Source organism: Artemia franciscana, chromosome 3 (genome assembly GCF_032884065.1).
Source record: "Artemia franciscana chromosome 3, ASM3288406v1, whole genome shotgun sequence".
Classification (NCBI taxonomy): domain Eukaryota; kingdom Metazoa; phylum Arthropoda; class Branchiopoda; order Anostraca; family Artemiidae; genus Artemia; species Artemia franciscana.
The window spans coordinates 25,373,375-25,395,967 of record NC_088865.1 but is presented as its reverse complement, the minus strand read 5'-3'; the positions used below and the strand labels follow the sequence as shown (position 1 = coordinate 25,395,967).

At 35.4% G+C, this 22,593-nt stretch overlaps 1 protein-coding gene across 8 annotated transcripts in view; it reads right to left on the bottom strand.

The window, feature by feature from the left end:
- Window positions 1-7,569: 7,569 nt before the first annotated feature.
- LOC136025072 (uncharacterized) overlaps window positions 7,570-22,593 on the bottom strand; it is a 70,915-nt gene continuing 55,891 nt past the window's right edge. For 3 of the 8 annotated variants that reach the window (XM_065700773.1, XM_065700775.1, XM_065700774.1), the window contains exons 12-15: window positions 20,079-20,203; window positions 14,944-15,037; window positions 11,298-11,423; window positions 7,572-8,382 (exon numbers count right to left, since the gene is read on the bottom strand). In XM_065700773.1, the coding sequence (XP_065556845.1) occupies window positions 8,302-8,382; window positions 11,298-11,423; window positions 14,944-15,037; window positions 20,079-20,203 (426 nt within the window). In that variant the 3' untranslated portion in view covers window positions 7,572-8,301. Of the gene's footprint in view, window positions 8,383-11,297; window positions 11,424-14,943; window positions 15,038-20,078; window positions 20,204-22,593 lie in introns of all 8 variants that reach the window. The other 5 variants (XM_065700772.1, XM_065700771.1, XM_065700777.1 and 2 more) reach the window with 3 other exon arrangements.

Sequence of the window (22,593 nt, the reverse complement as noted above, 5' to 3'; positions counted from 1 at the left end):
ACTCCTTTCCCCACTGGCTAAAGTTTTTGAAAAAATAATGAAATATAGACTTACATCATTTCTGGAAAAGATAAATTTTTTTTCGAAGTTCCAGTTTGGTTTTTTAAAAGACAGATCGACAGAAGATGCTGTAGCCGCAACACATATTTTCATTAATGATGCTTTAGATGATGATAGTTTAGCAGCTACATTGTTTTTTGATATTAAGAAAGCTTTCGACACTTTAAATCACTAAATTCTATTTAAAAAACTTGAAAATACGGGAATAAGAGGAGTACCTTTAAAATTAATCAAATCATATTTGCACAATCGAAGGTTTGTGGTAGATATTGATGGTGAATATTCGTCTGAGACATCGAATAATAATATCGGTGTACCGCAAGGTTCAATTTTAGGACCTCTATTATTTTTAATATATATAAATGATCTCCCTAAATCTACTCCTGAAAATGCATAAACAATTATGTTTGCGGATGATACTGCAGCAAGTTTAAAAGCACCAACATTAGATGCACTGAAAGAAAAACTGATTGAAGTTGCAAAATCCATCACAAATTGGTTCCAAATTAACAAACTTGTCCCTAATTTTGTTAAAACAGAATTTATTATTTATGGAAGATCAAATCAAAAGTTGAAAAATATTTCTCTGAATGAAATTACCATTGATACTATTCATGAAATCAAAAGAGTATACACAGCAAAATATTTAGGTATCGTTTTTGACCCTACCATGAATTTTAAAACACATATTTCGTTGTTGAGACTAAAATTATCAAGATATATAGGTTTGCTCCACCGACTAAAATTTTTATTCTCATTTAAGGTTCTAAGAATCCTATATTTTTGCCTAATTGATGCACAAATCCAATATTGCTCAGCTATATTTTTGCTGACTTTTAAATCACATATTAAACCACTACAAGCCCTGCAAAACAAAGCTATTCGAATTCTAGATAAGTTTTTACAACATCCGAGGAGTACAGATATCCACTCTGAAACACGTACCTCTTACCTGTTTCTAGACATAATGACTCTTACACAGAAATCTCATCTACTATTATCTAGTTGGTTTTTTAAGATTCAACATGTACATAATTTCTTTTTTGACCAGAATTTACTGTCCAAACATCAAAATTCACTGATAACTAGATAAATGGAATCTGCTTGCAAGAACGGTTGGTAATTTTTTTTTATTTTTTATTTTATTTTGGCCTCACTCCACTTACTCCACCTTAAATACTCTCATTAAAGATACTGTTTTTTTTTGTTTTGTTTTTATGAAATAGTGGTTCATTTTTGTTTGTTCTGTATCAATGAGGATTGTTAAATTTTGTTTATGTCTTGCCCAGTAGTCGAGCTTGTCTCTCCATTTGGGCAAGTTGAAGTTTTTGATGAATTTGAATTTTTGAATAAATGAATCTGAATCTGAAGAGATAAAAACATGAACTAAGCTTGTAATTATATACGAGATTCCCTAGCTGATATAGTGACATGGTGAACATACCACTTGATTCTATTTTTTATGCTCTTTTCAAATATAGACATAATCAATTCACTCAGAAATACACCCTTTTCCCTGATAGTCCCATATTTCGCCTTAATAACGTATTCCTCCATTACCTCAATCTAGTCAAATCTTCTAAATTAAAGTGGATATCTTTCAAGTCTGGAATTTATCTTCGTGCTTAATCAATCAAATATGATTGAAACGAGTTTAAAAAGCGGATGATAGTAGAAGGAAACACGAAAATCATATGAAGCGCATTAGCAATGTCTAAATGAAGAGCGAAGTGGGCTCTATGTGATATTCATTTCTTTTTTCTTTCACCACGGCACTTTGTATGAAAGGAAATATCATATAAACTTTGGAGGAAACTCATCCGGTTGGAAATTAAAAATTCTAGTCCTCTTTTCAAAAGTCAAAAGTTATTGGAGGGCACCAAAGACCCTAACAATAAAATATAGCCTGTAATTTGTGCTCGGAGAATAGTGTTGAATATTTATAATTCATCAAAAAAATGTTCTATCATATTTTGCAAATAGTTTGCGATTTCAGGGGAGAATTTAATAACTCTGTTGACCAATGTTATAATAGTTCCAGCATCAGCCCTAATTAATATTACTATTACAAACTATAGAGAATAACTTAAAATATAGAAGAACCTTGAAATTGGGAATATGAAAGAATGGGATTTCGGAATTGGAATGAGTGGGATTTTATGAGACTTAGCTTTATGTTTTATAGCACAAAAGAATTTCAATGGATATTATTTAGTCTTATAAATAAAATTTTCTCAAATTGACTAAAATCCTTTATCAGCTGAAAAGGTAATATAAAGTCCCAAAAATTAAGACTTTTATTGAAAGTTAGTGTCTCAATGAGTAGAACACAGATTATTTTATTCAAACACACACATATATATATATATATATATAAGATAGACAGGCGGCGTAACTTATTTCCAAAACAGGCAGCAGACAAGCCGAATATTCGTTTTGTCGTCAAAACATAAATATACACAGAATCTATAGTCAACACTTATGAAATAGTTTAAAATAATTCTAATCGTCTACTTAAAATCAATACACAATAACTGACTAGTCAAAATGTAAGAAAATATAACTAACGAACAAAAACAGTGGACAAGCCGAATATTCGTTTCAGTCGTCAAAACACAAATACATGTACAATCCATAATTAAGACTTATGAGATAATTTGAAATATATCTAATCCTCTATTTAAAATCAGTACACAATAACTGACTAGTCAAAATATAATATAACGAACAAACTAAAGCTGGAGCTGTTCTTGCTTGCAAGCAGTAACATTTAAAAACTTGACAAACGAGAGAACAAAGCTTTGCAAATATTTGTTTCGAGACACATGAATAGGCTATATACGAGATACAGCTTCTGCCACTGCTTTTGCGGGTCCTTCTCGATGTGATTTAAAATCGAGGGCAGTATGGATCGATGGGGTGTGCTGTTCAGCACCCCTGTACCAAAAGCAAATGATAGTTTTGTCGACAAATAGCAAGGGAATCTAGGCCGATTTGTTCAAGAACGGCAAAGTACGGGACTTAGGGCGCTTTTGGAATTTCCAGCAATGCCCGAAATTGAACTCTCAATCGCGTCCGACTGCTTCTCCGCTAAGCCGCAATGCCAAACGGGGGAAAAGTATTCAAGGCAAGACCGTATAAAGAGGTATAAACTCGCAAAAGATGATTTCAAGGACTTCCATGTCGATACAACAGCTTCAGGGAGCTAATACGTGCAATTACTCTCAGGAACATCACTTCCGTCTGTTTCTCCCACTTGAAATCAACAGTAAGATACACTCCAAGCAGCTTAAGTTCAGTCACACAGCTGAAAGGAGGAAGGGGAGGTAAAATTCTGGGTTGCTTTTAAGAAAAGAGAAAGTCAGCACAACAGACTTCTGGACATTAACAGCCATCCTATCTACAGCAGCATCATCCGATATATCAACCATAATGGTAGCTGCGTTGTTTTCAATATTTTTGTAGCATAGTTCTGCAATAGCTAAATCATCCACGTATTTCCACCGATCTGGCATGCCTATTGCTAGCTCGTTTATCATGATTAGAAAAGGAAGAGAACCCATTATTGTGCCCTGAGGCACTCCACAAAATATAAGCATTCCATCAGAAATAAGTTGATTTGTACTTGTTACGCTGTGTTCTATTTGCAAGGAAATTAGCTATAATTCGCACTAAAAAAGGATGGACATTAAACTTAGAGAGGAGCTTCTGTATCAGTGTATTATGACAAATTAAGTCAAAAGCTTTCTTTATATCAATTGCTATCAGATTAATCCAGCGTTCAGGCTTATCCAGATGTTTAAGAATTGTATCCAACATCCTTACCAAGTAATGGGCAGTGGACGTTTTGGGCATGTTTTCAAACTGTCTAGGATCAATAAGCTCAATTACCCGCTTCTTTAACCAAGCAGCCAAAAAACGCTCATAAATTTTGCTTAACTCAGGGGCATTGTAATTGGTCTAATTCCAAAAAAATCATTTGGTGCTTCTTTTTTTGGGATTGTTGTAACATATTCATTTTTCCAAATGGATGGGTAATCACCAGATTTTGTTATTAGATTAAAAATATGGGCCAAAGGGAAATATAATCTGTCGGAGAACGCTTTAATTAAATCTACAGGGATATCAACCAGTGTTACACTAGTTCTTTTCAAAACACTAGACTTTCGTTTCACTTCATTTGGCGATATAATTGGGAAATCACAAAAATCAAGTAGAGGACTCGGTATTTCATCTTTTGGTACAGGAGGGACTGACTGGACAATATTAAGCAGGTGGGCCTTCAGCTTATTTGCAGTTCCAAATTCTTTTTCATCTAAATTAAAATCCACTCCTTTCTCTTTTTTTCCAACTATATTTTTGATTTCTCTATGCTAGCTTTGCTTTGACTTAAGCAAATGATTCACTTTTCTTTCGGTATATTCATGGCCCGCATTTCTTGTCATTTCACGAATTTTGTTTTTTAGTTTATTTGCTTGTTCAAGTTTGCCTTCGTGGAATAGTCGCCTTTTTTCTAGAAGGAGCGTCTTTATATTCTTAGTGACGTAAGCACGATCCACAGACTGATATTTTGAAGTTTTTTCGGGAAAATAAGACTTACATGCGCACTGTAGCTTTTCTTGTAGCAGACTTGCTTTTGAACATGCACCTTCTGCCTTCTCATCCCAGCTCACTTGACTAATCCAATTACCAAATTTTAAAAGGCATTCGTCACTTATTGGTCTGCTGGTCACCGTTGTAGTTTTGTACTCAATCTAAACTGTAGTGATATGGAGTAGAGGCTCCAATATCTTTGAAGTAGACTTGCAGCTTAAATTAGGTACTTCTTCGTTCGTCTTACAGATGTCTATTTGGGTCAACAAATGTATATAAACCCTACACAAGACCTGTAGCTGGATATGGCTGCCCGTTTTGTGCTCGAGGCCCCAGGTCTCCCTTGATTCCAGACAATCCAGACTAGGATCACCAAGGATTTTTTTCCGAAGTATTTCCATTCAATTTTTCTGGGCGGTAATACAATCATGTAAACCAATATCCAATTCTGATTATCTGATCGAAGATGTTCCTCGGGAAAATCCCTTGAAAAACATCTGTGTTAGGTTACGCACATCCATCTTGTACCATCTCTATAAAGTTTTATTTATTCATTGTCAAACTCGTCTACTGATTGCACGAGCGAAAGTTCGAATAATGTATTAAACATAATATAACGAGTTTACTAAGTAGAGGGCTGTCGACACAACAGGCAATCGACAGCATGATGTGCTGCTAAAATAAAGAAATAATAATTGTGCATTGGGATTTTCCAGAATTTGCAGATGAAAAGTTCCAAATTATTAAATATAACTAGATGACACATTATATTTATGCTAAAGAATTGGTAAAAAAGTCCGAAATTTATGGACATCAATATTTTATAGCCAATTAAAAAAAATAGGAATGGGAGAATGTTGCTATTCTATTGTCAAAGACACTTTTATGGACAGTAAAGTTTCGAACCTAAAAAGTACATCATAAAACCTCATGGGGATTAAAGTTTGGTTTTACAAATATACACATAATTTTTTGACAAAGTCACCTATTCTATTTGTTTAAATTTTGAGAGAACAAAATGAAAAACAAAAAACAGAGCAGTCTACCTACAAGAAAAACATATAGTTGTATAAACATACAGCTATTGTAATCAAATTACAAATTTTTAGGCTAGAGTATCAGATGCTACAACCACTCTGGATGACAGGCAAAACTTATATGAAAAAATCAGAATAACATATTGTAGGGTAACCATGAAAATAAGAATTTGTTGGGAAAAGACCAACAAAATTTAAAAGTAACTGACTATAAACCGTGGTAAAATACTGAAACTAAAATCACATTAATTTATCATTTTAAAATTAAACACGTCATCTAATTTACAGGGAATTTAAAGTCTTTGCCTTAAATCTTCATAATTCGTCGATTCCCTTGTCAATCTACAAGTGATAATCAAAATTAATCTTTTGTCAAAGAGTTCGTGATGACGAACTGTAAGTAAGCAGTGACCCAGCTACATAGTACGAAACTCTAAAAAACGGAATTTTGGTACAAATAGATGCATTAAAAATCAGATTTTAATGCTGATTTCATATATAAAAGTTTCATCAAGATTAGTCTTTCCCATCAAAAGTTACGACCCTGAGAAAATTTGCTTTATTTTCGAAAAAAGCGGGAAACACCCCCTAAAATTCATAAAATCTATATGAAAATCACTTCATTAGATCCAGCATATCAGAGAACCCTATAGTAGAGGTTTCAAGCTCCTATCTACAAAAATGTGGATTTTTTTTGCCAAGAGAAAGATCACAGATGCGTATTTTTTTCTTTCTTCCCAGGGGTGATCTTATCAACCCACTGGTCCTGAAATATCGCTAGAGGGCTCAATAGAACCGAAATTAAAGTTCTAGTGTCCTTTTTAAGTGATGAAAAATTGGTGGGCAACTAGGCCCCCTCCCGTGCTCATTTTTCCCCTAAGTCACCCGATCAAAATTTTGAGATAGCCATTTTATTCAGCATATTCAGAAAATCCAAGAACTATGTCTTCGAGGATGACTCAATCCCCAGGAGTCCCCGGGGGACGGGCTGAAAGTTGTGAACTTTGCTTATTTTTTACATATAGTATTGGTTATTGGGAAGTATACATACGTTTTCAGGGGGGGGGGCTTTTTCTGGTGAAGGGCTCGGGGGAGAAGGTTACGTGAGAGGATTTTTCCGTGAAGGGGGGGGGGGGCGGATTTCCCAGCATTATTTAACAAACGATCAGAAATTTAATAAAAAAACTCAACTGAAAGCAAGGAGCAACATTAAAACTCAAAACGAATAGAAATTATTAAGTATATGAGGCAGTTCGCCCCCTCGAGAAAAAAATAGAAAAAAACTTGTTTTTTCTATTTAATAATGATAAGAATTTAGCTCAGATTACCCTATCTTCGAGTCTCCGTGGTATTTTCGTACTCTCACAGGCACCTCTGCTAATCTTCTGAATCAAAACTTAAGTAATACTTCTGTGATTGCCAGGACAAATATAAATTATTATCAAAAAAGAAATCAATGAGTTATGGAGGACCAAACAATGATGCATTTTTTTTTACTCCCCTACGAAGAAAAGAACAGGAAAGACGATGCTTGACAAGATAATTCTGAAAGAACAGGATCTTGGTTATGCCAAAATATATTCCTTTAGAGATATTTAATTCATATCTGAAGAACAACCTAAAGATTTGTGAGGAGCAAAAGACTGAACATTTGGTGAGTATAGATCAACCAAAAGCAGGCGGAACAATAGGGTTTTACTTTTGATGTGATATTGAAAAAAGAGCAACCATCGTTCTCCGGCATATCAGATATCAAGTAAAAATGATAAGCTTTTTCGATGGGGGCCAGATCCTAGCCTCGTCTTGGTCTCACATATTTTTCTCAGTTGTCCTAGTTAGAACTATTTGAGAGTCAATGTATGTTCATGATTTTTACTTTTCCTGGTTGTGCAAAAAAGGAAGGAACGCTCTTGTTGCTTAATTCTGTATTATCCCTACTTTATTAGCATGGGACTTTTGTGTTCTAAAGCAGATTCGTAATTTCTTGCACAGTTTCGTAAATCAGTTGTAATGATTGGAGGATCTATTGGAGAACTTTATTCATAGTAAGCAAAATTAGTCTTTGATTTGTTTTTACTTTTATTATTTTTTTTCTGTAGCCATGTATTAAGAATCGGAGTTTCTTCTGAATACAAGCTGCATTAAACGTTTCTACTCATGATGCTATCATAGTTGTACATGATCCGATAAATTTTTTTTTGTTTTCTTTACCTTATCCCACAAAGATACACTTTTTCTTTAAAGACATCCTTTCTTTCTTATAGATAAAACAATAAAGTGTTTGATCATTTCATACATATTCAGCAATGTTATCTGTAGTTTCCGGAGGTAAAGAATGACATTTATTGATTATTTTGGTGTTTGGTGTTGTCGGTGGCAAGGTCAATTTTTCTTTTTTTTTTCTCAGTGATTTGTTTCTTCTACTTCCCTTACGGACAAGTTTCGCTTTTTAGGGAAGGTTTGTTAATTACGTGTTCTATTAATAAAAAATTTCTTGTTACAATGTAATCAGTACAGCATCAATTCAACGAAACCAAATAAGAAAAAGCAAAATAGCTCAAATAATGAACCCAGCTAGTTTTTTCAACACTGTATTTACTTTCATGGTAATTTACTTAGAGCTCAGGTAGATACTAATCATGAGTTTATAGATAAAAGGTGCTTCTTCTTCGAGAACAGGCAACAATAAATCCTGAAAAGATGAAAATATTTACAGATAGAAATAAGCATGTTTTCTCGTTTGACAGACTATGGCACGCAATTATATTTCACTAAACACACTACATCGCAAAACGAACAAAAATTGGAAGCGTATTCCAAAAACTCCAATACGTAAGAGCACAAACAAAATAAACATAATCAATTAAGTTAGTCCTTTTCTGCATCTATTAGAAGGTGAATAATAATTGCAAATCAAAAGTTGTTGAAAGGCCTGCTGACGAGTAATTCTTGCTAAGCCCCTTTCCCACACCCCCATAATTCCTTACTCCAGCAACCCTATTTTTTCATATTACCAGAGATAAATTTAACACATTGCAATTTAAATTTTTACAATTATTGGTGGTCGTAGGGAAATTATCAGGTTCACTCAAACAAATCCAGAAGTAGCACGAATTTCATCTATAGCCAATACCGACTGATTTTCTAGTGAAAGTTCTTACCATACACACAAAAGTTCAATACTCAATACCAACAACTGTTAGTGAAGAGTGCGTCGGATGATATGCACGGTATTGTGATCAGTGTGGTGCTAGACGCCTAGATCAAAGAAATGACAATGATTGGTATTGGCTAGGTTTTTTTAGCCAAAGGTTCATTGTAGTTCATCTAACTTTTAATAGAAGTTTACTATTTCGAGGCTGTCTGGACCTGATATCAGAAACTAGGATTTCTCAAAATATCCGGCATCGAGTGATAACGTTAATATGAGCTTGTTGAAATCAAAAGCAGTTCTAGTTACTATTAAAATTTGCGCTAATGTTGCTCGTAGATGTCCAGAGACATATACGCCAAACGTACAAGCGAAAAAAAAAATGCATATAGAAAATAAAAGCAAAGGTTCAAGGATTTGTTTTTCCAAGGGAGAAAATTGTACATAGAAGTGAAGGAAGAAATTTAAAGTGTGTACCAGATCTAGGTGGCATTGAGTTGAGATGTATATTCCCCGTGAGATATATGATTTTGTGACAAGTATACAGCTACAACCTGAACCAAAAGGACTAGATACTTCCAGCATCAGATTCATTAGTTGCAAATCTATTAATTTACTGAGCCGGAATTATGATATTACTTAGAAATTTTCTCAGAAAACGATTGGAACTTGCTGAAAAAAAAAACCGGAAATATTCTAATTTTTTGGGTATTTTACAAGCGTTTTCAAATTTACAAAGCAAATCTAAAAAAATGTCGGTCGGCAGACGAAAAAAATCTGAATTTCAGCTATTGAATAATGGCTAAACTGTCACCAAATCCTGGAACATTAACACGTAGGACTGCAAAAAAGTAAAATATTAAAAACATGCACAGGGAACAAAACTTAACAAGGATAAAAAAAGCGGTATTTCAAAGACCCCTATGTTTAAACAGCATTATTTTTTTGAGACTTGGATCTTTTAAAGTGAAAGTTAGAAGACATCAAAATCCAACTGACTTTCATTAGATATAATCTGATAAAATCACTGGTGGTTTTGTCTTGTCGACAATAGCGCCAGTTTCTACTCTTGTGTGTTTTCCAGACTCTTTGGTCCGATCTTTTAAAAATTCATTAGTGCCAATATACTGCAAGCCGGATAAGAATTCCATTGCAACCGTTCTGCATGGTGGGAGTTTGCATTTACTTTTATTTTGCGTGCTAAATTCATTTCATTTACCGCGTTCTTTCTTTTCAATTATAGCTAAGTCCATGGCCACCACCGAATAAATGTGCTTTCGAGAAGCCATTAGGGCTAATAGCACTTTTTAATTTTTGAGGTAAAAAAAAAACCATCAAAATTGACATAAGTTATGTGTTTTAGGCTAATTACAATGGCATACATGCAAAACTCCTACGCATTTGAATTCAGTAATTCACAAATTACAGTCATTCGGAGAATCTACAAACCGGTATAATTATGGAAAAAGCCCCAAATAAAAACTCATCTTGAGTTAAAGTGTTCATTAAAAGAGTCTCTTATGATTTCATTTACAGACAGCTATGATATCTTTTGATTTTCTCCCCTAACTAGAACCCACAAAGGAGTCCGGGAAATAACCTAACTAGAAAAGAAGACAACAAGCAATCAAAAAGTTATAAATTTACATAATTGAATCTGTAAATCCATTACCTTCTTTGGGGGCTGGATTGCACAGGCTTTGATCATAATTTATGTCAATTTTGATGATTTTTCACCTCAAAATTGAAAGTGATTCCTAAAGTTTTTCCACCTAAAAGATTTGACTGATTCCTAAAGTCTTTTCACCTCAAACACTTTACTGATTCCTTAAGTTTTTTTTTATCTCACTCACATTACTGGTTCCTAAAGTTTTACATTAATAGGGATAATCTCTAAGCATTCATAATTAATACCAGAAAATTGCAAAAAAAAACTGTTTGTGCCAACAAACACTAAATAATTTATTTAGGAACAAGTAGAGGCTCTACGCCTCTGGGCATTGCTCTGACGCATGATTTTTTGTTTTTCATAAATAAACACAATTGTTATGAGAAAACTGCTGCGAAGTGTATCTTAGAATAAATTTTACAGCATTCTCCATTGTCAAGAGCACAGAGAAAATGTCCAAAACCTGGGATTTTTTTTTTTCAATCAGATGACTGGATAGTTAAAATTCAAACTGGCAATGAATCTTCTTTTATAATTTTTCCTGCATCTTGTTTTATGGACTTGGCCAATTGCGTCTCTGAACGATTTATGCAATAACGGTAAAATAAATTTTTAAAATAAAATAATGGTAGAAAACTAGTCTCAAAATCTTAAAAATATCCATCATCACCTACAAAACGAAAACTTTTTTATTTAATATCCTAAGATCGTCTGTTGGCATATCATTTAAAATACACGAATGTATACCATGGCAAAAAAAAAAAAAAATTAAAGAAGCTAAACTTACCGGTGAATCATCAATCTTCAAACAAGATTCTTTGAAACTCAAGTTTAGTTTCGTGGCATATGCTGCAATAACAGGAAAAAAACATATCCTCTTTGTTAGATTTCTGGGATTCTGTGAATAGGACAACTTGAAATTAAACAAAACAGATAGGTTGGAAAAGTTATCGAGATACATTAAGACTATACCCTCGTAGTAGTTTTATCGGTACTCTGCAAGGGAAAAGGAGAAAAGCAGGACATAGTAGTTCGGCCAAAAAATAAAATACTTACACTACTACTACTACTCAGGATTGCCTAAGGTGTAGAAAATATTCGTCATGTCCGAACCTACCAAAAATTAACTTTTCTCTAATATTTTGCAAAGAAAAAATCCTGACCAGGGCCCAGTGCACTGGTTTTACTGATGTAGTGGGAATACTTATATATAATAAAAATCAGAGTTAGCTGAATTACAATAAGACATTTCTTTCATTCAGAAGAATTTAATCGTGACAGAGATTATTAATAACAATAATAATAAAAAGAATAGTTCACGCTAGTGAACCAACCTTCATTTACAGTTTTCCAAGAAAGACAGGCAAGTGACGTCGAAGAACAGGATTAATGAGGTTGCATCTACACAGGGTGTGGTCAGCCTAGCCCTATCAAGAAGCACTTTAACTGGTCGTTGACTTTGATGTCATTTGTACGATTTTCCAAGAAAAAGGTAAACAAAAAATAAGTTTTAGAATCATGAAAATTTGATTAACTACTACAAGAAGTTCTACTTCCATAGATAAACTGTAATTAATGTTTATACCCAGATACAAGGTCTCTATTAGACTAAGTAGCAAAGCTAACGCCAAACCTTGAGTGGAGGGGACGCGTCAATATCAGCGCAAAATTTGAAGTCTCGAGACCAATGTGGGAAAAGATTTTTGAGTGTATTAAACAGAGGAACAATTGAATTTGGATCAGGACAAATTAAATGTTTTTGAGTTGGGTTGAAATTCATTCTCCACTTGAAACCCGAAACAAACGCCATACACTTGGTTTTTGCTGCTTTCACTTGACATTCCTCAACCGAATTCCTTTCAATGCTTTCACATTCATACAATTCAAATTCGTCACCAAAGTAAATGTTTTCTTACTTCTAAAATTTTAAAGATCCGAATTACCTTTGAAGATGGATTTTATTTTTCAGGGTTCAGTTGGCTACTGCCGATGAAATTGGGTCCTATTTCTTGGAGAAATATTTCCAGCCCCTTTTTTCCAGTTAAAAGAAACTGGATAATAGTTTGTGGATGTTTAGCTGTAATTAAGTTTTTAGTTGGTTTAAAACGGGTAAATGTATTAGAGATAAATATGAAATAATTCTACTTTTGGATTTGCCAGACATGGATAAGGATTAACTGCATCTGTATCCCTTCCTTCTAGAAACACTTTCTTGAAAAACTCATTAATACCCATTATTTAGTCAAGCAGTAAGCATCTGAAGCAAACTTTATTCACCTTGTTGCATTTGGATAAAGCATATAATAAATAATTATCAACCATCATTTTGCACTGCATTCAGGGCAAAAATCGGAAAGAGCATGGAGATCTTCCTCTAATTCACCTGAATCAAAGCAAAAAAGACAAAAAAATATAAGAACTTTGATAAATTGATACAGTTATGTCAGTCAATTTGTCTACTATGACTCAGACTTTTAGCCTTTTCAAACTCATCACTGATTTTCAGGTTGGCCAAAGGGGCAATCACGTTTTTGACTCGACCTGTAGTCTTGGTTCGTGGACACTCAACGAGTTTCACACTTTGAAAATGTTTGACATCGACCTTAAGGAGACGAGATAACATTCGGATCACGTCTATTTCTTATCTAATGATTTAAGATGGCTAATTCTTAGTTGTCAACAGCAGTAGCCAGATTATCCATGCTCTTATGACTTCTGTTACGGAGATCTGTTTGAGCAAGCCATTATAAAAGAGTAATACTCCCAAAGCTTTGTTTTTGCAGGGATCTGTTTGAGCAAGCCTGTATAAATAAGTGATACCCTCCAAAGCTTTGTTGCTAAAGTATTTACTGTAAACCATGTTCTGGTCTGGAGGGGCATTTTTCTCATTTGAACTTGTTGATCCCAAAACATTTTTTACTAAATTTTTTACTACTTTTATCATTCTTTCTTTTTGTAAGTCACCTCTTTTTGCATCAACGACGGCAATATTCCTAATTCACTTTCCTTCCTCATAGTCGGACTTTGTAAAGCAAAATTCAGGTTAGAAGGTAAACATTTTCTAAATATTTCCACAACAGTTTCTGCGGCGAGTATAATAAGAAAATTTCCTTGTCAAACTTGCAATTCAGAAATGGTCTTAAGGCCTACCCTCTGTGAAACTTTTCTGGACTGTTTGGCCAAGCGTGGATGGTTTGTTGATGAGTATCATAGAGGGACTTCGTAACTGGTTTTGAACCTGATTTAAATTGAAATGTCACATATCCATCATCAGGTGACGTTACTCGGCAGTGTGAAAGTACATAAGGTTGGGTAAGTTTTCAAGAATTACAAAAATCTGCAACAAAGATTTTCTACCGGAATCTAGTCAAACTGAGCAGAACTTTTATTTTATCTTAAAGTCATTGAGTGACAAAGAGATTTAAGCAAATTAATCAGGCTTACAATAAGCATAAAATTTGAGACTGGTGGCATACAATTTTTTAAATCGAACTTTTTTGAATAAACAACGAGTATTCAGGTTAGCGGCATTCGCGACCAACTTGTAGAGTGGAAATTCAGTTTATGCTAAACCGATCATGGAAGATTAAGAGTCAATTTAAACAACAGTGAATTTTTATATCATGGGTAACTTACATAAGAAAATTCACATTGGTTCTGATACCCCATCAGAGGACATACCCCACCAGAACTTAGGATAAGATTTCTTTAAAAATCGTGCCAGTAAATCCAGCTTGTTTGAAGAACCGTAAGATCGACTTTCACGTTTCTCTCGCGTTCTGGTCATTTAGATTGATTCAGTTCGTACTATTTCATCCTTATTTCACTCTAATGCAGCTCAGCTAGTTCGCAAATCCCTAATTTCAAACGAAATATTACTCGGAGGTGTGACTACTAGCAAAGGAGAAGCGAAAATTCAAGAAAAAAAAATAACAAGTGACAGGAACATTTTTGCTAAAGCTGTTGCAGTGGCTATAGTAGGCGGAAACCTCAGGGTGAAGGAGCCTGAAGGACTATAATCACTCCCAACACACTTCTTGGGGGAAGGATATAGTCCCACATCAAAAGACTCAAGCAGGTTATTGATCGAATATCCCTTTTAGCATATTTTAATCGAGTTAGACTTAACGTTTCAAGTTCTGAAAGAAACTCCGACTACTCCCAATTTTTTCCAATGGGGTAGCTAAATAAAACCATTTTTATGGTAATGTGAGAAACAGAAACAGGAAACAACGATGAACAATATAAGAGAGAAAGAGAGAGAGAGAGAGAGAGAGAGAGAGAGAGAGAGAGAGAGAGAGAGAGAGAGAGAGAGAGAGAGAGAGAGAGAGAGAGAGAGAGAGAGAGAGAGAGAGAGAGAGAGAGAGAGAGAGAGAGAGAGAGAGAGAGAGAGAGAGAGAGAGAAAGAGAGAGAAAGAGAGAGAGATTATTACCTTAGGAAGGAAGAGCCCTTTGAGGACTGATTGAATTTCTCTCAAAGATTCTTGGAATGGCAAATCTGAAGATTCGGATAACACCGCAAAATACCTAAAAGAGAAAAGAAAAGATAAAGAAATATCTTTTATTGGTAACTTTTGCTCAAAGTTTCTGGGATGCCCAAACCATAGGGGGTGGTTAATCGGTGGGAGTGGGCCATAAACATAGAAAAAGTATGTTTAAGGCAAACATTTTTCTAAATTTCCTGGCAAGGGGGAGAGGGAAGTTTTTTCAGAGCAATATTCTGGGATTTTTATTCCCGTTCTCCCTGCCGATATAAATTGTTATTACGATAACTGCTAAAGACTCCAGTTAGAGGAATTTGCGCACCTGAAAAAATAAAAGAAGACATTTTCGCATTTATACAAGCATTATTTCTTTTTCATTCAAACACCTTGAGTAAAAAAGGAAACCTCATCCAAATGTTGAAGTTAAATACTGTGATCAGTGCTCAGTCCTAATCTCAAACGACTACAAAACATGTTGTTGGCTAGCTTCTGGCTCTTCATTTCAAATAATATTTTATTATGTGTTTTCATGTTTAATTGTTAAGGAATTCTAGCCTATGGTTAATTGGCCGTCATTAGTTTTAGAGAACACCATTTTTCTATACTACTTATATCAATAGCTGTAATTGGTTACTATAAGCCAAGCAACAGCGGCTGATGTAATACTCAGCTAGGAAAAAAGATTATTCCTTGAGAAAAAAAATCTTTAACAGTGATAGGCGAGGACATGGTCCACACAGCTCTAAAAGGAAGGACCAAAAATTATAAAATTGGCTCATTCTTCAAAGATAAGTTTTAGTAGAAAAGGTGGGCACGCCACACCTTGCTAAAACTGAAATCTTTCAAAAAATTGAAATAAATACTTCTGAAGGTACAGATGGACCCATGTTCCCCATATCCTCTATACTCCAGGTGTTCCTGGGCAGCCCCTTATTCCCTTAATGACATTGCACTAAAGTTTCGTCATAGCTATTTTGCTAGCCCCAGGGGCAAGAACCCTGAATTATGCAAATTACATAAGTTCACGGTTAGAATTTTGCACCTTGTTTGAACCAGAATCGATCTGGTTGAAACATTTTTTCAACCAGATTTTCATCTGGAAGTGTGGTGTGGCTTTCCAGCCTATGTGTTGACCAGAATGAGTTTAGCCTAAAAAGTCAATTTTCTGTCATTCAAGGACTTGGTTGAGGAACTTAGCATGAGGGAATAATTTGGCCAAATAAGCGTTGGTACATGAATAAATGCTGGCTTTTCGATCTGCCTGAAACTTAGAAGGCAGGAAACTAACAGCCGAGACAAAAAGAAGATACTGTGCTCGAGTGATTTATAATCAGGTCAGGCCCAAATGAGCTACCAGACATGGAACATTCTAAATCAGCCTAGACCAAAAGGATAACCGGACTTGAGCTACCTTCGATCAGCTCAGAGTAAAAGGAGTTATAGAGCCTGGATTATTTTAGATGAGCCTACACCAAAAATACACCCCCTTTCTCATTGCACTTCCTGGCTGAAAGGCCATGAGACGGAGATCAGCACCGCCGATGGGGACTGTAAAGTCCAATTGCCATATTCTGTACCTTAAAGGAGTAACTGGAGATATTTTCGACGTAATATCTTAAATTAGGCATCCTTTTCCCATATCACACTGCCTTTCTATTACGAACAAATAAACGTTCAAATGGGGGGATAAGTCCATTTATTTTGACAGCAAAAACAGGTACAAAAATCTAGATATTAAGATCACATAAGCAGTAGTCCTCATCAGTAGAAATACTGAAGTATTTAAACTAAAACTAACATATTTATATAAAACAAAATAATTAACTTCCGGTTGATTCACTAGATTTTTCTGAGAGAGATCAATAACAGAGTTCATTCAAAGCCTTTAGATGTAAATTTTCTTCTTTAATAGCGTCTAAAAGTAAAATGAATTTCCAATGAAGGTGGCAAATTCATTGCCACTTTCATCAATTAAAATTAAAATTGACCATATTTATACAAAAGAATTAATTAACAGAGTTCATTCAAAGCTTTGAGATGTTAATTTTTTTGTTTAATACCGTCTACATGTAAAATGAATTTCCAATGCAGGGGGAAAATTCTTCTCAGTCTTCTAATTGTAAAGGAAATATTGAATTTATAGTTGTATACTTGATTGGTCTTATCTCCCCATACACACGACGCATGGAAAGGGAGTGGTCTGGGAAAAAGATACCTAACTTAAGGTATTACGTCAAAAGACTGTGACTGATGTAAATTTTGATCACATTTCTTAATTCAGCGTATATTGCTCTAGTAGAACCCAAATGGACTTTACTGTAAAGAAATTCATTTCAAATATTTTAGTTCCCCAGTTCGATCAGTCTCGAGTCAGCAAAAACCTCGATCAGTCTCGAGCGTTGCTTCTACATCACCCTGAATTTTTAGTTTAATTACTGTATATATGTTATTATTTTTCTATAACTTTATATACATTGTTTAACTATTTTTATATATTGTTGTTGTTGCTATTTGTATATTTTATACAAATTGTAACCTATATATTATAAAAGAAAGTCCGGATCTATGTACAACGGCCTCTGCAAAGGGTTGCCTCGACCCTTTTGGGGTACCTGCAAGACTAGGGACCTTGCGGTACACTCTATTCCAACTTGAGGAGAGGCGCCCCTTAAGGAAATTATAGCCTAGTAAACGACAGAGCATTCGCGCAGGATTCTGATTAATGGACAATTCTTCTGGGGATGGTCTGTTTTGGCGGGTATTTAAAACTTCTTCCTAGCTAATTTACATACTATGGGTTGCCTCCCCATAGTGGCATAATATTTGTAGGCATGGACATATGATGAGTCGGAGATAATAGGCTTAAAATTGTCTGTGCATGATTTAGAATCTTGTTTGTAGAAGAGAATCACCAAATGCTGAAAACCATGTTGTGAACAAGATGGTCCGAGATTTATACAAAGCCTCCATTCAACTGGAGGTTCCAAGGACTTCTTGCTGTCCGGTTCTAAGCCGGTTTAAACCCTTCGTATAGATTTGAGAAAATGTGGTGGTCCCCGTCCTGTATTGGTTTCTGGGACCATTGCTTTTCTCGAGGCCAAAACAATTCCAATGATTTTAAAGAATATCAAAATTAGAACTTGGAACGTTACGACGTTAAAAATAGCTATCGTATCGACATTTTGACTGAAGAATTCAGACGATTCGAATTGGACTTATTACAAGTTTTAGAAACCAATATCCCAGGGCTAAGAAGCATGAAATTAGGCGATATAGAATTTATTTACTCAGGCAGGAAGGATGAGATAAATCAGCAGGGAGTAGGGCTCATGATGAATAAGGAAGCTGCTAAGTCTTGTTTAGTCTGGGAAGGTATTAATAATAGGATACTAATCGCTCATTTTATGACTAAAAAGTTCAGGGTATCAGTTATAGCAGTAGCCCCTGTAGAATCGACTGATGGAGATACTGGGGACTCAGATGAGTTCTACTTACAGTTACAGGGGCAAATAGACAGGGTCCCAAGTAGAAATAGGGTGTTTTTATTAGGAGATTTTAACGCCCATGTAGGAAGAAATAGGGAGAGATGGTATCCTAGCCTAGGTAAATAAAAACAGTAATGGCTACAGACTGCTATAATCTTGTAGGTATAACAATCTAGTTATAACCAATACAGTATTTGGTCATAAAATGGCCCAAGATAACGTGTTATTAATGTGATGGTAAGAAAGCAAACCTTATTAATTATGTTATTGTAAACCAATACAGGATACTAGGGTGTATAGGGGTGCTGTTGTAGTTATTGATGTTAAAAGTAAAGATCACCATCTAGTGGTGTCCAGGGGTAATTGAAAGCTGGAATTTCGGAAGGGTAACTACCTCCCGGGAAGTTATGGTGTTGGTAGGCTCCAGGATGAGAATTTGAGAGAAACTTTCCAGGAACAGTTGAATACTAAACTGGAGAGCTGCGGTTAAGGTAAAAAATGAGGTTAGCATTCATATTAGATCAGGATTTGAGCAGGGTTTTGTTCTGTCCTCCTTTACATGAATCATTTTGATGGACTTTGTCATACGGAGCACAGAAAAGGCAATGGGAGAACGTGTAATCAAATAGGGAGGAAAAGCTTTCCAGGACTTAGATTATGCTGATAATTTAAGCATCCTAGATGAAAGTGTGAGCAAAATGAATGAACTTTTAGAGATTTTGCGAGTTCAGAGGACTGGAGTAAGATCAAAAAGTTACATTGAGTAACGAAAAGATTGATGAGTTGGACAGTTTCGCTGACCTTGGTAGTATTGTTAGTAAAGACGGTGGATGCAGTGAAGATGTTAAAAGTACAATAGCCAAGACTCAGAGTGTTTTTTCACAGTTGAAAAGAGTTTGCAAACCAAGATTAGAATATTGGAAGCTATAATGATGACAGTGGTCAAATATAGTTCTGAAGCATGGGCGCTCTGAAAAGCGGATGAAGACTTGCTAGATGTTTTCCAGAGAAATTGCCTACGGATTGTTCCGGGAGCCCGGCTGACTGAAGGTATTTTGAACAGCGGGCTTTACGAAAACTGCGGTTCTATCCACTTCCTAGGGCTATAACGAAAGAAAGGTTGAGATGGCTTGGGCACATTCAGTGTATGAACGATGACAGATTGCCGAAGGCCGCACTTTTTGGGCAACCATCAAGGGCGAAACGGAAAGCATGTCGACCGCGGTTGGGGTGGGAGCATGTCATAAAGAGAGGTTTAAAGGAAATGGGAACTTCCTGAGAGGGTGTAAAGAAGGAGGTTTTGAATAGATTGAGGTGGAGGAGGAGCTTGCGTAGCGGCGTTGGCCTTAGGCGGCATGGTGCTGCGGTGAGTTGTTAGTAGTAGTAGTTAGTAGTAATATGATATTTACACATTTTATTTACATTTTATAGATAATTATTTATATATTTTTATTCTTATCTTATAAATAGTTATTGTTATTCTAGATTACGGTGGCTCCTATTTGTTTCCCCATCCATGCTATCTAAGGAAAAGCAGACTCATTCCAAAGAATCTAACAGATATAAGATAAATAAAAAGATAAACAAAAGTATTCTTACCCATTTAAAAGCTTGCACAAACAGCAAAACAAATCTGTATGGCAAGAGGAAGCAATTGCAGAAATGAGAGCGACTGGAACAGTAGAAAAACGGTCCAAATTTGTGGACGTTTCACAGTCAAAGATCTAAAAGTAAATACAACTAAGATCTATCACTGCTTTAAAACAACAGCTTACTTTTATTCAACTGTCATTTGTGAGAGCTAGGTGTGAACCATTTTGCCTCACTACCTGATCTTAATGGATATAAAATTCCCAGACGTCTAAATTTACAAACACGCTTGTAGACCCTTATCGCCTTTTCCTAAAACCTTGAAGGCCACGGCTCCGCACTTTGACTCTTTGGCCTTCCAATAATTTCGATAAAAACCTCCGCACATGCTGCTTCTTAGACTAAAGTCAAATGAAGTGATGTGACAGGCCAACAAATAGTCCTTGAGTGATTGTATTTGCAAAGCAGAGAAGAGAAAGTAAGAAAAACGGGATATATATATATATATATATATATATATATATATATATATATATATATATATATATATAGAGAGAGAGAGAGAGAGAGGGAAAGAGAGAGGGAGAGGGAAAGAAAGAAGAAGGCTGAGAATTCGTATTCATTATGTAACAACAATTAGGTTTAGAGTTCAACTGTTAACTAGTTTATATGTGCTAGTTATAGCAGTAAATATTGATTTTTTTTTAATTTCCTTTTATTATATATAATATGCTTTCGCTATTAAGGTTTATTGCCAGCCTGATTCAAGCAGACAATCACCCGTAGTTATCCAAAGAGCAATTTGAATATAAAGTAGTTTTGACATAACTAAACTTATATTTGCCAAGTATTTTAAGGAAGGTCCGATGTAACTTTTCAATCATAGGCAGCACAATAGCGCTGCGTAGGTAAAGAGTGATGTGGGCACAATGTATTATTTTTTTTTATACCAGGGCACTTCGTATCAAAGGAGTTGTCGTAGAAACCTCAAAAAGGGCTCATTACTGAAAGGGTTTTATTAATAGTCGAAAGTGATTGGAGGGCAACTAGCCCACCTTCCACGCCCACAATTTCCCCAAATACATCCAATCAAAATTTTGATATAGCCATTTTGTTGAACGTAGTTGAAAGAATGGAAATTAGTCTATGAGGATGCCACCCCCCACAACCCTCAGTGCAAGGTTTGTAAGTTATGTCCCAATGGCATATAAGGTTTTTATGGAAAGGGTGATCATAAAAACTTTGGAATGAGCGCGTTTGATTGGAAATCAAATGTTCTAGTGCCATTTTTATGAGTCAAAGTGATCGGAGGAGAGATACCCCCCCATGTTGTATTTTCTACAAATGCATCCAATAGAAATTTGAGATTAAATTTGTTCAAAAATTGTCCAAACATCATATGATAAGGCCTTTGGGGTTGACAGAATCCCCAAGAGTCTGGGGATAAGAGTTGAAAGTTATGTCCAATCGGCATATAAGATTTTTATGGAAGGTGTGGTCGTGTGAACTCTAGAAGAGGCTCATATTATTATAAATGTATAGTTCTAATTCCCTTTTAGGATTCAAACATGATAGAGAGCAACTAGCCCCCCCCCCCGGAATGCATTCAACTGAGATTCTGAGATAGCCATTTTGTACCAATAGTCCAAAAATTATATAACAATGTCTTTAGGGTGGACATAATGCCCCAGAGCCCATGGGCAAAAAGTTATGCCTCGAGGGCATTCAGGTTCTTAAGGAACGGGTGGTCGTATAATCTTTGGATCGGACGGGGCTCATTTGGTTCGAAGTCGGAAGTTTAATGCCCTTTTTAAGAGACAAAGGTAGAGAAATAAAATCAGAGTCAAAATTTAACAGAAATGAATGGAGGGCAATCAGTCCCCCAGCCCATCATTCCTCAAAACATAACCGATCAAAATTTTAAGAGATATACTTTGTTCAGCCTTGCTGAAAGGTCCAGTAATTATATCTTTGGGGATGTCAACCTCCCCACAGTCCTCAGGACAAGGGCTGTTTGCTAGGCAACTCGTTCACTGTTTATACATATTAGGCTATATGTTATTGAGAAAGGTATGCATGTTTGAGTTTTACTGTCCAAGAGGACGAAGGGCATTCAGGTGAGCCTTTCAGAGAATGTTGAACTAAATCAAAACATGTTATGTGTATAAGGATTGTCAAAAGTGTGTAACACAGGAATAACTGATTAGACTAATTTAGAAAATTCAGGAAATGATAAGGGATATGATCAAAAAGGCAATATTTGCATTCTACCAATACTACAACTACCACCCCTACTACTGCCAGGCTACACCATTTACAGTGTTAAGGGGAATTCGAACTAAATCAGAAGACGCTATGTGCATGCAAATTGTCAAAATAGCGTACCTCAAGAATTGATTTGGGTATTAAGTTGGAACTTTCAGAGAATGCTTAAAGGGGACGATCATGTCACCAAAAGGCAATATGTACACACTACTGCTGATACTACTGTTACGGCTACATTTACTACTACTACTTCTATTGC